This window comes from Dermacentor andersoni, chromosome 5 (genome assembly GCF_023375885.2).
Source record: "Dermacentor andersoni chromosome 5, qqDerAnde1_hic_scaffold, whole genome shotgun sequence".
Taxonomy (NCBI): domain Eukaryota; kingdom Metazoa; phylum Arthropoda; class Arachnida; order Ixodida; family Ixodidae; genus Dermacentor; species Dermacentor andersoni.
Window position 1 is genome coordinate 43,604,863 of NC_092818.1, and position 13,759 is coordinate 43,618,621.

General features: G+C 45.2%; 1 protein-coding gene across 1 annotated transcript in view; it reads right to left on the reverse strand.

Annotated features, from left to right (window-relative positions):
- Positions 1-13,454, reverse strand: part of LOC129384565 (uncharacterized) — a gene marked incomplete at its 5' end in the record, with an annotated part of 54,670 nt that extends 41,216 nt beyond the window's left edge. Inside the window, 2 exons of the mRNA XM_055070071.2 lie at positions 1,320-1,655; positions 13,026-13,454. Of these exons, the coding sequence (XP_054926046.2) occupies positions 1,320-1,655; positions 13,026-13,454 (765 nt within the window). The remainder of the gene's footprint in view (positions 1-1,319; positions 1,656-13,025) is intronic.
- Between the last annotated feature and the right edge of the window lie 305 nt (positions 13,455-13,759).

Consider the following 13,759-nt stretch of genomic DNA (forward strand, 5'->3'; position numbering starts at 1 on the left):
ATGTAACTACATTGCCGGCCACTTGTTACAAAACAATGTGCTGGTTGCCTGCACTGTCAATGCACTTGACAAGTGCGACACCGGAAATCAAAAGCAATTGAAAGGGACTGAGTGACCCGTGATGTTTTACTTCCCAAAACAACACTGAGCCTACGAGAGATGCCACAGTGAAAGGACTCCAGATTAATTTAACAACATAAAATAAATGGCAGTGCGACGACCAAGCAAGTGCATACTACGCAATTTAAGAACATAGAGCAAGAGCACGATCTAAAAGCACTTAAAATAAAACAAAATAAAAAATGCTTCCAATTTATAGGACATTAACACAGCGGAAAATAAATTAAACAAAATACTTTCAAATGTTTTAACTATCCGTTAGGCTGAATACTGAACCGATTTCAGTATAGCCAAAAATTTTGGTCAAGCAGTGTCTCTTTAATGTGCACCTAAATGTAAGTACACATTTTTTTTTGTATCCTGCCCTCATCAAAATGCCATTGCTGCAGCGAGGGACCACACCCACAACCTGGCAATGGGCATCAAAACACCACGGCCAGTGAGGCACCGCAGCTGGTCTGATGTAAAGCGCACCTGCAATCAAGCTTCGTTCATCGCATCTAACACGCATCAACATAAAAGGATCTCCTCAAAGAACTTGTAATGCTACGCCATTATGTTATGCTTTTTGGTGTTCTTTAATAAAACTGCCTAAAAGTACCACTTCGGTGCTGTGCATGCATGGGAATGCTAGGATGTAAAGGGCTTTGGATTGGCTTGTTTTCTTGGGTGCCAGGACGCCCCAGAGATATGCCTGGTGATACGTCTCAATGGCCCGCTCCTCGAGCTTACGATGGTCAGTACAGTGGTTTCTTTGCTATATAATTGTGTGTAAGCATTTATTACTAAAACACAAGCACCAGCTCTAGAGTTATGTTGTACGTGCAGCATCACTGACAGGTTGCCAAGTCCGGCAAAAAGATAAGTCCTGCGATCACCGTGCACCCAATTGCAGTGAAATGTTTCCTCGTTCTTTAATTTCTACGTCATATGTGAGCAAACATTATTGCAACGTGTACCACGAGAGAATGAAGACTTGCCGCTAAGACATAACTTTAAGAAAGCTTTATTTACACCTAGCCACACCCATGTTCCAGAACAAGGCACTTGTCAATCGAAGACAGGCCAATGTATCCACATCCTGACACTCCCACAATGTCACAACCCCCCTTAGGGAACCTGCATTGACCAGTGGAACCACATTTCTGCAGTGGCCAAGAGAACAGTGCATGCAGCCAGCTGTCCCACAGCCTACTCACCTTGCGGGAGTAGACCTTTCCGCACACTTCGCAGGGGTGAGAGGGCGGGGGCTTGCCCGAGCAGACGGTCATTTGGAGGTGGCGCTGCAAGTAGTACTTTTTGGTGAATTGCTTGCCACAGACAGGGCAGTCCAGGTCCTTCTCAATGGTGTCGTCCGGAGGCGACCCCCGCTTTCGACGCTTCAGCTGCTGCAGACGCTCTTCGGCTTTGGCAGCCTTGATGACGTCTGTTACTGCTTGGACGTTCTTCACTGGGCTGTTCTCGCCCACTTCTGCTTCATTTTCCTTCTCAGGGGAGCCACCATTGACTTGAGCAGACTCTTCATTTTCCCCTTCCTAGATGTCGCCAACCACACAGAAGGACTATGTCAGGCTCTCCATGAATTCACCCATATGTGGATCTCTCCTCTGGTACTACACCATACAAAACCTAATGCACAACTGCCTTGTCATGCGCTTTCACATTGCAGCTCATACTGAGCATAATAGTACCACTCACACTGAAGCATTGCTAAAGAGCGCACAAGAATGTTGTGCATTTTCACTCTATTCATGCTACAGGCAGTTTTTTCAACAATTACGTTAGTTTTTTGGCATGCATGTTGGAGTTTAACAGTGTGTGTGCCCAAATATATTGTGGCACCAATGTCCGTCATTAGAAGGAAGAAAAACAACTACATTAACAATAAAATGCTTGCCTCAGCTTCTACACTACTTACATATCACACTAGTACATAGATCTAAACTCACCCACAATTTATCTACTGGTATAACACAGTAGTTTACTTTTTCTTAACTTGCATTTATGGAGGGTATAACATTACCCCCCCTCCCCAATTTAACTTGATTTATGGTAACACAGTGGCTACAAGTATTCAAACGGATCGGCAACCAATACTAATAATAAACAAAGAATGTCTAGAGAGACTATGGAGCAGATGAATATGTCTAACATTTATGAAAACAAGCATGATGTCCCATAAATGAGCATTTTAAAACTGCCCAAGACAGTAGAGAAAGAAACTGAACAAGGAGAGACACCCTATGTAGGACCAGGTGACCTCACACACTAATGTGCATGCCTTATTTGACCTCAAATGCATTTATATCAATGGAAGAAACTTTCACTACCAATTACATCTTTGTACTCATAGAGGAGCCATGACACAGTAGACAGACATATTGGAGCTTGACACGAGAGTGAAACGCATAGGGGCCTGAAAAGTTTCGCAATCTACGCACTTTAATTAACCACAAATCAAGTGACTCAGATCACAACCTGCAATATCGTCCTACCAGGACTGTCACGACAACACTCAGTGTGCGACGTCACAAATTGCATCTCTCCGGAGTGTTTCCAATATACATGCTAACAGGTCACAATGAGCTGCCGGTGCAATATTAAACTACCTTTGCAGCAGCTACAGCGACGACTCAAGGAAGCACAGTCATATTTAATGCTCACCTCACTACGTGTAGATAGCGCTGGTCCCCACCTAACAGAGTCATTAGAAAGGTTTAGTTTGGTGTGATTAGTATAATAGTGGGATTGAAATTCACATGCGCTGAATGTTAAATGACTCATAGTGTTTAGTGTACACACACTACTTCTTACATTTAATGTTACCATCTTTGCATGGTTTACATAAAACATGGCAGTGGTTCCTGCCGCCCACTTTCAACTAAATTTGGCTTTAGTATTGTGGAATTCATTTCGTTTGTCACAAATGACTCTGTAAATGACCTTCGCTTAGCCTAAGAGTCTCAGACGACAGAATATTATGAATAACCATGCAGCGCTTTAGAGATCGCTTCTTGTTTCGAATGCGTCAAGGCCTAACGAGAGAAACTGCCTGAATACTAGCGCTACCTATCGGCAAAGTCGGGACATAGGCACATTGGCGTATGGCCTCCGAGTTTGGGAGATCTTGAAGGCCACGGTTGACAGCTTGTACTGCTTGTAACGATTTAGCTACAGATCGGCAGACATGGAAAATACACTGTACAACGTGCTCCTGGTATCATTGTGCTGCTTCTCACAATCTTTGGACACACGCACAAAGCTTGGTGAATAGATAGAGTCACTTAGGTGCACTATGTATGTGAAATTCAAAGCGTAATCGAATAGCATCCTGCACGTAAACTACACTATCATGCTATGCTAAAGCTCGCATTCCACATTTCGGAAACAGTAATGGTATTTCCCTTCACCCCGATATTATGCTAATGCTAAATTAAAACTGTCTAATGAGAGGCAGTCACAAGGTGATGATTACACTACACCGACAATGTTGCCGACGTGTCCAACAACCTAGAAGTGACCTCTAAAGAAGTAGTGAAAGAAGTAGTTTTATTTAGCCGTATGTGCTACATTAGACAGTTGCCAACTTTGTATCACAGTAAGGTGCTGGAATTCCTTGAATGCGCAACAAATATTTAATACTTTATTGCTTTTTAATATGACCATTTCAAGATCAGTGCAAGAACCAGCGCAGCTTCATTGTGTAGGGTGTGCCAACAACTTAATGAGACACTCTTGTTAGTACTAAGAGTGCCCTGCTACATTAAAAAAACCTGAGGTGCCATAACTACTCACATAATGCTAGCAGTTCTCTTAGCGGACAATTGATCCGAAGTAGGGGGTGCATTAATTAAACGGGAAATTTTTAAGAGGAAAGGCTCAAGGTGTTAAAGAAGGAAATGAGAAATGTGGAGACTTTAAATTGCTGGTTCCTATGCCAGCCACTGCAAGTTAAAACAAAATATTACCACCAGGCAATGTTCATCTTTTTATTAAGAATGCAAGTTCTACACTAGCAGGGCTTGCAAAGGCCACTTATTTGCAGGCAGTAGCTGAACCTGGAGTTGCTAAATCAGTAAATAACGTAACTCTGGGCCGACCTATTCGAGGTCAATGGCAACATTAATGTTACTTGTCGCTTCTGAATAGGTGGCTGTGTTGCCACTGCCAACACTGATGTCTGCCTTCAGTTTGAAACCAGCCATTTATTTAGCTTCTATATGGCCCTATGGCAAAGTGACAGGAAGACAAACGATGCTGGCATTAGCTATCCATGTGAAACTCAGAAACTTACGAAATTGCAGAAACCTTGCCACTAGCACCTTAAGTTGGATTGGATTGCTAGTCCACACACCGGCTGCCATGTGCTATTGTTATCACCAGCTGGCACTAGCTGGAACAAGCAGACACCAGTCACTTCAGGAATTTTTGAAGGTGCGATGATTGCACATGAAAAAAATTTTTTTTTGATGGCCAATGTGGGGGGTGCAAGCATTATGTGAGTACAAGAATTAAGCGAGTGAATATTGTCGTATCACAAACGACTGATAGAAGCTGTCATGTCAAGCTGTCATGTCATGTCAAAACTGTGATGTGAGCTTTGTGTGGTGACAACACCTCCTGCAGTTGTCACAAGCACCACAATGACTGTCACCAAAAGACAGGCATGCACTGCATCAGCGATTATTTCTTCTTTCACTCTGTACACAGCGGCTGTGAACTCACGAGAGCTGCCAGACTATTAGGGCGTCCACTAGCAAGTGAAAAAATTACATTTGAAGAACATTTAGTCGGCCAATAGTGACTCAAATATGACAGAATTATCATATAGGAAGAACATGGTGATGCAAATAGTTTCGCAATGAAAACACAATGTCATGGCCCTTCTAACTGTGTTATTGTGGCCTACAAATAGTATGTGCTGAAAAATAGTGTTTCCTTCGAATACACAAACAAAATATATAACGCATAAACTGTCCGCTCTACCATTTGCATCGCCTAGTACCCATTCCGCGATACGCACTTGCAGTTGTCTATTCCCTCAATGTTCCGTTTCTCTGTTGCTCTCTGTACTGACTGGGAATCATGTTATCTACTCACCATTAAGTTCTCTTTAAAAGCCCAGTATCACTTTAATGAACACAACGAACTTGCACATTAATCAAGGCGATGCTGTCATCAAGATTTGAGCCCCGTAATATTCCTACAGAGAAGCTACAAGCCCAAAATGTTCCTGAAAGGCTGCATGCCCTATCCTCCAGCTTTTAAAAAAAACTCGCCACTTTTTCTCCCGTAGTCTTGCACAACACTAAACAGGAGTGCACTTTGGCAGACTTCTCTTAGACATGCTTTATAAGCAGTGCCTCCAGAAAAAGTAGGAGCAAAAAGATGTGTCATCAGTAATGGGCTGGTGGCACCAATCCGTGGCAGGGAACCATACCAATGAGCCAATAATATGGCCTCAGAGATGGCCAACGCGATGAAAGGCCATGCCACACAATTTCTGGATAAGGCCAACACAAAAGCACAATGCAACAATGGACAGAGTGCGGCTGGAATTGTTCCGTGTATATGTCACGGCACACAAATTTGAGTGCAGTTGGAATGATGGAAAGATGGGAGAGGCTGTGAGGCTGCGGTATCATTCAATTGCAGACAACCTTGATAATACAAGCTACATTAAAAACTTTTGGTTCGAATAAGATTTCGGAGGAGGTATGCTTCAATACTAGATGCATTCCACAACTTTTGTTAAGGCTGTTGCAGGGCCTATTAAAAAACATTTGTCGGTGTCCTGAAGGCATTGGCCTCTTTCTAGACCCAAGAAAAGGAAGTGCCGGTGGGGGCCAGAGCGCAGTTTAACAAGAGAAATATCTGTTGTAGCAATTGCAGTAGCAGCCCGCTACATAACAAATATTGTTGTCAAGGTAACAACCTAGCCCTCAATAAATATATAATTTCTTGGTGTAAAACCATGCCCACTTCCAGAATTTGCTTTTGCAAGGTGGTACCACCACTGTGCTCAGCAGTCGGTGTTGCCAGCAGCCATACATATACGAATAAATTGAAAATGTTTGCAAAGTTAAATAAGAGAGAGGGAGAAGGAAGAAATAAGGTTAGTATTTTGTACATGGTTTGCAAGATAACTGATGCAGTTCAAGTTGTTCTTTGGATAACATGCTTTCTGCTGTGGTAGAAAATGGAGGCCCTTAAATATTGGTACTTGGTCAATTCAAAGAAAATTGTGCTTCTGTCACAACAAAGAAGAACATTTAATAAAAAAACTATTTAACCAACTTGAGCGTGCGAACTAAAAATGACAAGAGGTATAAATATATTAAACACAGCTAATAGCTCCACACAAGCAAAATGGATGCATTTTCTCTTACGGTGTAATTACATGAATAAACAGGGCCACAACTGAAAAATTATTTTAGAAATAATAACCACTGCCACTCAGCACAGTGGCTTTCTATGATCAGCTTCGAAATGTTCTCACTGTGCAGAAAACTCCACACTACAGTTTCAGCTGAGCAAGGTAAACTAAAAAAAAAATATCTCGACCATTTTCAAATTATTAAGCATAAGATTTTTCCTTTGCAATTTTATGATGATATATGTAAACAGGGAGGGAACACAAGAAAGAATCGCAAACGGAAGAGCAGAAAAGAAAAAAAAGAATGAAATGACTGAATAGAGCACACAGGACAAAAAATCCACACACAATAACTTTAGGTTTACAAAGTAGGTACTGTAGAGAGAGATAAATTAGTTGGCTTCAGCAAGGAAAAGCAAGCCAAGTTTAGCAGTAATCGTAGTGGCAGTGCTAGGCCCACAAAGTGGTAAAATTCATGGCAACTGCTGATCTTGCCTGTAAATGTTAAAAACCGATTGCAGGTGCTAAAACTTGAAGGCAACTGCTAAAATTTTATGTAGAGTGCTAAATTTGATGGTGAATGCCAAACTGACAAGTGCTAAATTTTGATAGCTAGCACTAAAACATAACAGCGCAAAAACTTGAAGAAAACTGGTGGTAGTTCGCAGTAGAAAGCTGAACTTGATGGCAAATGTAGAAAAATCAATGGCAACTGCTAAAATTTGACAGCAAGCACTGAAAATTGATGGAGCGTATCAAAAATTGTCAGCAAGTGTTAAAACTTGAGAGTGCCAAAACCCAACTACACATGCTAAAATTTGACCGAGTACGCTAAAATCCGAAGGCGAGTGCTAGAACAAGCATACTGAACAATGAAGAGTCCAGAGACATAAACCTATCAATTATGCAGCATAAACTGGGACCTCAAGTAAAGTTGGCTAAATTCCACATAATCTCAGCTAGGTTAGTCTGAGATACTTCTTGGTGGTATGCTGCTAGCAAGGCAATATAAGTTATTCAGAATTGACAATATATTGGACAATGAGCACTAAGCGAATTGAATATTATGCTGACAACTATAAATGAAATTACTGCCCTGTCAACACCCACAGCGCAATTTCAAGGTCTTTTACGAGGCCAGACATCGTCATTGCAAGGTGCTTTTGCAATGGCAGTAGGTGCAACAATCTCAGACGCAAAAGCACATGATTTAGGTTATGGGGTGTCTGCAGTCTACCATGGTGGAGTGTAGGTAATGGGAGAGGCATAGGAATAAAACTACCAGCTCACAAGGTAGGTGTTTATACCTTTAAAACAGTGTGAACCAACACTAAGACAGATGTTCCATTTAGCTCAATGAAACTTATTTCAGAGGTGTTTATAGCCAAGTCAAATTTTGGGAGTCAAGGCTCCTTTTCAAGAAAGCAGGATTATCAGCTGCCCTCACTCCATCCTTTGAAAAATAGTGCACTTGCACACACAGCCAAAATCACCAAAAGTGGGGGAAAAAAAGAGAAAGATAGTGCACAGCACAAACTGGCCGTATTAATAGGAGATTAGAAGATGAATTTGGAAGACCTCTTGCACAAAGTACCCCTTCAACAACACCCCACAATATGCAGAAGCATGAGACCAACAAGAAAGGCTGAAAAAGATATATATATATTCTGTGGTCAAACGCGCTAAAAGCACGATATGATTACGAGGCATGCCATATAAGGGGACAATGAATTTATTTTGACCACCTGGAATTCTTTAACGCGCACCTACATTTAAGTACTTGAGCATTACTGCATTTCCCCTCTATTGAAATGCACCCGCCACGACCAGCATCAAAAACTAGGAAAGGCTGAATTGCCTTAATAGACATGACTATGACTTGCAGCTCAGTAACAGAAAGCTCCTCCCTTCAGGAGGGTGCGAGAGGTTCCATCGCAACGATGCGCATGGCAAAGCTGAAAGCGCGAACGTGAATATTGTTACGTAGGAACACGCAGACGAAAAGCTATATGCAAGAATATTTACAAGGGAATACGCCGCACTTGGCCAAGAGGCCACAGCCCGAGCTATCCTCTAATCGTCATTCTTGTCTTCTCACTGCTCGCTTTTCCATCATTGCAAATACTGTTCCGCAGCACTACCCCCGGCGGCAAAAGTGCTGTCCCGGAGCGACTAAAGGCCGGACTAGGAAGCAGTGTAGTAAGCCTTGAGCCTACTGATGTGCACGGCATCACTAGATGCCAGAGTAGAGGACGAGGTTGAACTCACAGGAGCAATTTTGTATGTCACAGGCGTCACCTGGCGCAGCACGCGGTAGGGCCCTGTATATCGTGAAAGGAGCTTCTCTGAAAGTCCGACGTGATGAGAGGGCGACCACAGGAGCACGAGTGTACCAGGCGAAAACTGCACGTCACGGTGGCGGGCGTTGTACTGACGCTGCTGAGTGGTTTGCGAGGCTGTCAGTCGAGCACGGGCAAGCTGGCATGCATGGTCGGCAAAAGCGATGCGTCGCGCGCATACTCGCTTGTTGAGATCGCAGCAGGAGAAAGTCCCCTGTCAAGGGGCAAGGTCGGTTCGCAACCGTACAGTAGATAAAATGGAGAAAATCCGGCGGTGTCGTGCCGAGAAAAATTATACGCAAATGTGACGTAAGGAACGGCAATGTCCCAGTCGTGGTGGCCCTTGGAAATGTACTTGGACAGCATATCTGTAAGAGTACGGTTTAACTGCTGTAAGGCCATTGGTTTGAGGATGGTACGAGGTAGTCAGCTTGTGTTGAGTGGAGTAGGAACGCACAATGTCGGCGATAACTTTCGAGAGGAAGTTACGACCACGGTCAGTAAGCAGCTGTTGCGGGGCGCCATGAAGTAAGATAATATCACGTAAGAGAAAGTCCGCGACGTAAGTGGCGCAACTGGTAGGAAGAGCTCACGTGATAGCGTATCGGGTGGCGTAATCAGTTGCGACGGCTACCCATTTGTTCCCAGAGGATGACGTGGGAAAGGGACCAAGGTGGTCTAATCCAACACGAAAAAACTGTTCCACAGGGACGGTGATCGGCTGGAGATGACCGGCAGGTAGCACCTGAGGTGTTTTCCGACGCTGGCAGGGATCACAGGCAGCAACATAGCGTCGGATAGAGCGAGCGACACCAGGCCAATAGAAGCGGCGGCGGACGTGGTCGAACGTACGGGTTACCCCAAGATGTCCTGCAGTGGGTGCGTCATGCATCTTAAAGAGCAGTCTGTCGTAGATGTTTTGGCACCACAAGAAGATCAGATCCGTCAGGGAGCATGTTCCTTTGGTACAGAATGCCACCCAGGAGGGCATATCGGCGAACGGGTGTGTCGGTAGGTGTAGAGATCAGACGCTCGATAAGTGCTCGCAGCGATAAGCCTCGGTACTGCTCATCAGCGATGTTAGCAAATGCAGACACAGACAAAATGCCGTTGACGGTACTACTGTCTGCATTGTCAGGCTCGTCTACCGGGTAGCGAGACAAGCAGTCAGCGTCCTTGTGTAGTCGGCCAGATTTGTAGCTGACAGTATACGAATATTCTTGGAGGCATAAGGCCCAGCAACCAAATCTTCCTGTAGGATCTTTCAGTGGGCATAACCAGCAAAGCACGTGATGGTCTGTGACAACAGAAAATTGTCGGCCACATAAGTAGGGCAGAACTTTGCAACCACCCAAACTAGGGCCAGACACTCACGCTCAGTGATGGAATAGTTGCGCTCTGCGGGCGAGAGGAGGCTGCTGGCGTAAGCGATAACACGGTCGGTGCCGCGCTGGTGTTGTGCCAGTACTGCGACCCAGCACCTCCACCAGATATGTTACGTAGGAAGACGCAGACGAAAAGCTATATACAAGTATATTTACAAGGGAATACGCCACACTTGGCCAACAGGCAACAGCCCGCGCTATCCTCTAATCGTTGTCGTCGTCTACTCACTGCTTGCCTCTTCGTCATTGCAAGTACTGTCCCGTAGCAATATGTAGGACTGGGAAGAAGACAGAGACAGGATCCTCTGGTGCATGTGCAATGTGCTACACTTTTAGAGAGAACGCTGTAATAAGCAACTCACTAGCTGCGGGTATTAGCTGAAGTTATTGGTACCTTCGGTTGACGACACTCGTGATGTTATCAGTGCACTCGTGTCGCGCCGCATGTGCGTCTGGGTGCCACGCCTGTGGTGGAGCACATTCGGCTGGGGCGAGCACCACACGCGTTCGCACCACATCGCAGAGAACGGCGGTGAAGCGTGATATGATCCTTTCGTGCAGAGACGCCTGCAGATGGCGAAGAGGGGGTCGTTCAGTTTAGGCTCCATTTCGTAGCAGACGGCTAAGATGGAAGCCGTGTCTCTGTGTGTCCTGCAGAAAAGCGCTTTTGCTGCTAGAATCCAGTAGCTCATAGGTCAACGAAGACGACCAAATTCATCACCGTCGCTACCCTAGAGCACCGACGAGAAAAAATGTCAAAGGTTGCCGAGGTTTCAGCATCCTAAGTACCGTATTTACTCGCATAATGATCGCACTTTCTTGTAAAAAAAAAATTGACGCAAATTCAGGGGTGCGATCATTACGGTGGTTAAATTGCCTGCGAAAAAAAAACAGAATATTTCATCCCACATTTGCTGCGGGATGACAACCGGTCATCAGGCAGGCGGCTGGCGCTGAACAGTGCGGGACACCAAAACAAAAATGGCGGCCGGCGGAGCAAGTCGAACGCGACGAATGCGATTTTTTTTTCTTCTGCTGAGTACACAACACGCATTGAAACAGTTTCTTCCGTATCAGTAATGAATAATATCGTAAATATTGGCAAGTTTGCAACAATAACATAGCCATGTCTACTTTGAGGAGACAGAAACAGAGGTGGGCATAGAAACACATGGCAGGCATGCTGCAAAAACTATGGCCATTTGTCTTCACTACTATCGTAATACAGCTCGTTTCCGCTAAGGGCGGGCGAATATCTTAGCCGTGTTACAAGCATCGACGAATGAATAGCGTACACTGCTAACGTATCAGTGGAAACGTCGCCACTATCATTGTCGCTTGCGATTTGTTGCGTGCCCACGAGTGTACATGAGAATAACCGAAAGGTGCCTTTTTTGTTGTTGTTGACCAAAACCATTAGGAAGCCTACAAATAATAAAGCCAAGGCAAGTTTGGTTGTAGCTTTCTTTTCATGGAAGTGCGGAAAGTGATGAAAGGAATGAAATGGGGCATATGCTTAAGAATGTTTGGTGCAAGCAGACCGCTTGGTATCTCTTCCAAGAGTCGTTCGCATGACATTCGACAGATGGTAAGCGCGATCATCATTGGCTAGACTTGGCACACGACATATCGCTGCGACAAGTTTTGGGTGCGATCATTACATGGGAAAGAAAGAACAAGAAACAAATTTTGACGACAAAATTCGGGGGTGTGATCATTACGCGAGCAAATATGGTAGTTGAGGAGAAGCTGTACCTTTAGGTTCTGCATTTGATACTGCAACTTTTGTATTTCCGTCATTTCTTTTCAGCCTTGAAGGCAGTTTGGGCTAAGTCGGAGAACATGCAATGTGCTGCCAGAGCAGTTCGCAGCCTGAAATATTCCAGTACCTTAAGGATCATTCGTCATTACGCATTCTAAACATTTCACATCAATATACAACTTGACCTTGTTCACGTTGCTGAGAATCAGGGCAAGTGCAATTCCAACTGGCCTCAGCTAAGCTGTCGTCTGCTGAGTTTCGAATTCCACATGTCTTTCGCAGAAGGTGCTACAGTCGCAAACTCATGTTTGGTGGCTGGTAGCAAACTCGTGTTCGGCTGGCAGGTAGTAAAACTCGAAACTCGGGCGGTGTGCGATGTAAATTCTGCTGCACCGGCACAGTGCCAGGGTGGCTCAGCCGAAGGTACCACATGTCTATGCACTGCGGCATAGGAAGGCGCCAGCAACCACTGAACACAAGTGGCTTGCTACTGGTCAACTTACCAGAGAGGAATTCGCACGCGCTCTGTACTGATGTGTTCCTTTTCAACTGTGGACTACTAACACATTTTGAAAAAAGAACAAAACAAAAAGAAAACCAGTTTTATCTATATATTCACAAATGTAGTGGTTGCCGTAGAGCACCAGGCAACAGACTGTCCTAGAATGCATACAACGATGTGCTTTTACCGGAGGGAAGCGGCTCTGAATCTTGGCACAATACGGCCTACCGTCCGTGCACTCCGAAGGGCCCTACTCTTGCGCAACTGGCTAGCTCCAGAGGGACTGTCCTTTACTCTAATAGTTTCACGGGGCGAGAGAGACAAAGCAGTCTGTCTATTCCAGAGCTCACAACTCTCTTTAACTGGGTATACAGATCCATCAAACGCACTGTGTACGTTCCCATGGGATATGGGGACCATGGAACAGTGGGGCACCTACCACTGCACTTACGACCTGTCACCGACAATGGTACACGAGACACTGACCAATGCACTCACCGGCAAAAGGTGAAACAACACGTCCACTGGCAAAGCTCCTCACCTTGTCACAGGCGGTGCACTTGAAGCCGTTCATGCCCGTGTGATGGAACAGGTGCGCCTTGAGTCCGCCACCCTGGATGAACTCCTTGCCGCAGTACGAACACTTGTGCTGTCCGATTCCCGTGTGGATGCACGTGTGGCGGTTGAGCGTCCCCTTGAGTGAAAATCGCATGCCGCACTCGGCGCAGGCGAACGGCTTCTCCACCCTGTGCATGCGCCGGTGCTTCTTGAGCGCCTTGACCGACGGGAAGCCTTTGTTGCAGAAGTCGCAGGGGAACGGCCGCTCGCTGGTGTGCACGCGGATGTGGATCTTGAGCAGCCAGATGCTGTAGAAGGGTTTGCCACAGTGGTCGCACTTGTACTTCTGCTGTGTCACCTCACCAGCATGTGCCCGCAGGTGCTCCCGAAGGTTGTCCTGGCAGAAGGCATACGTGTTTCAAGCCTGTTTTGCACTCGGCAATTTTCTTGCACAGCGGTTTCAGAGCCGCATCAATGGCACGTGCACGCATCACCTTTGAGCTTCGCATGCATAAACTGCACGAACTACGGTTTTGACATTTGCGAGCCCCTAGTGGAAGAGTCACTGCGTGGTTGCATTGCATTCTACCAGTACCAAGAGATGGGGTGGAAAGTTGGAGTTTAACAAAAAGCTTGAGAAGTTAAGACCACACAAAGAGCAATGGCACAAAGCATGTTAGGCATAACGTTAAGAGACCGGTAGCAGTGTAGATTAGA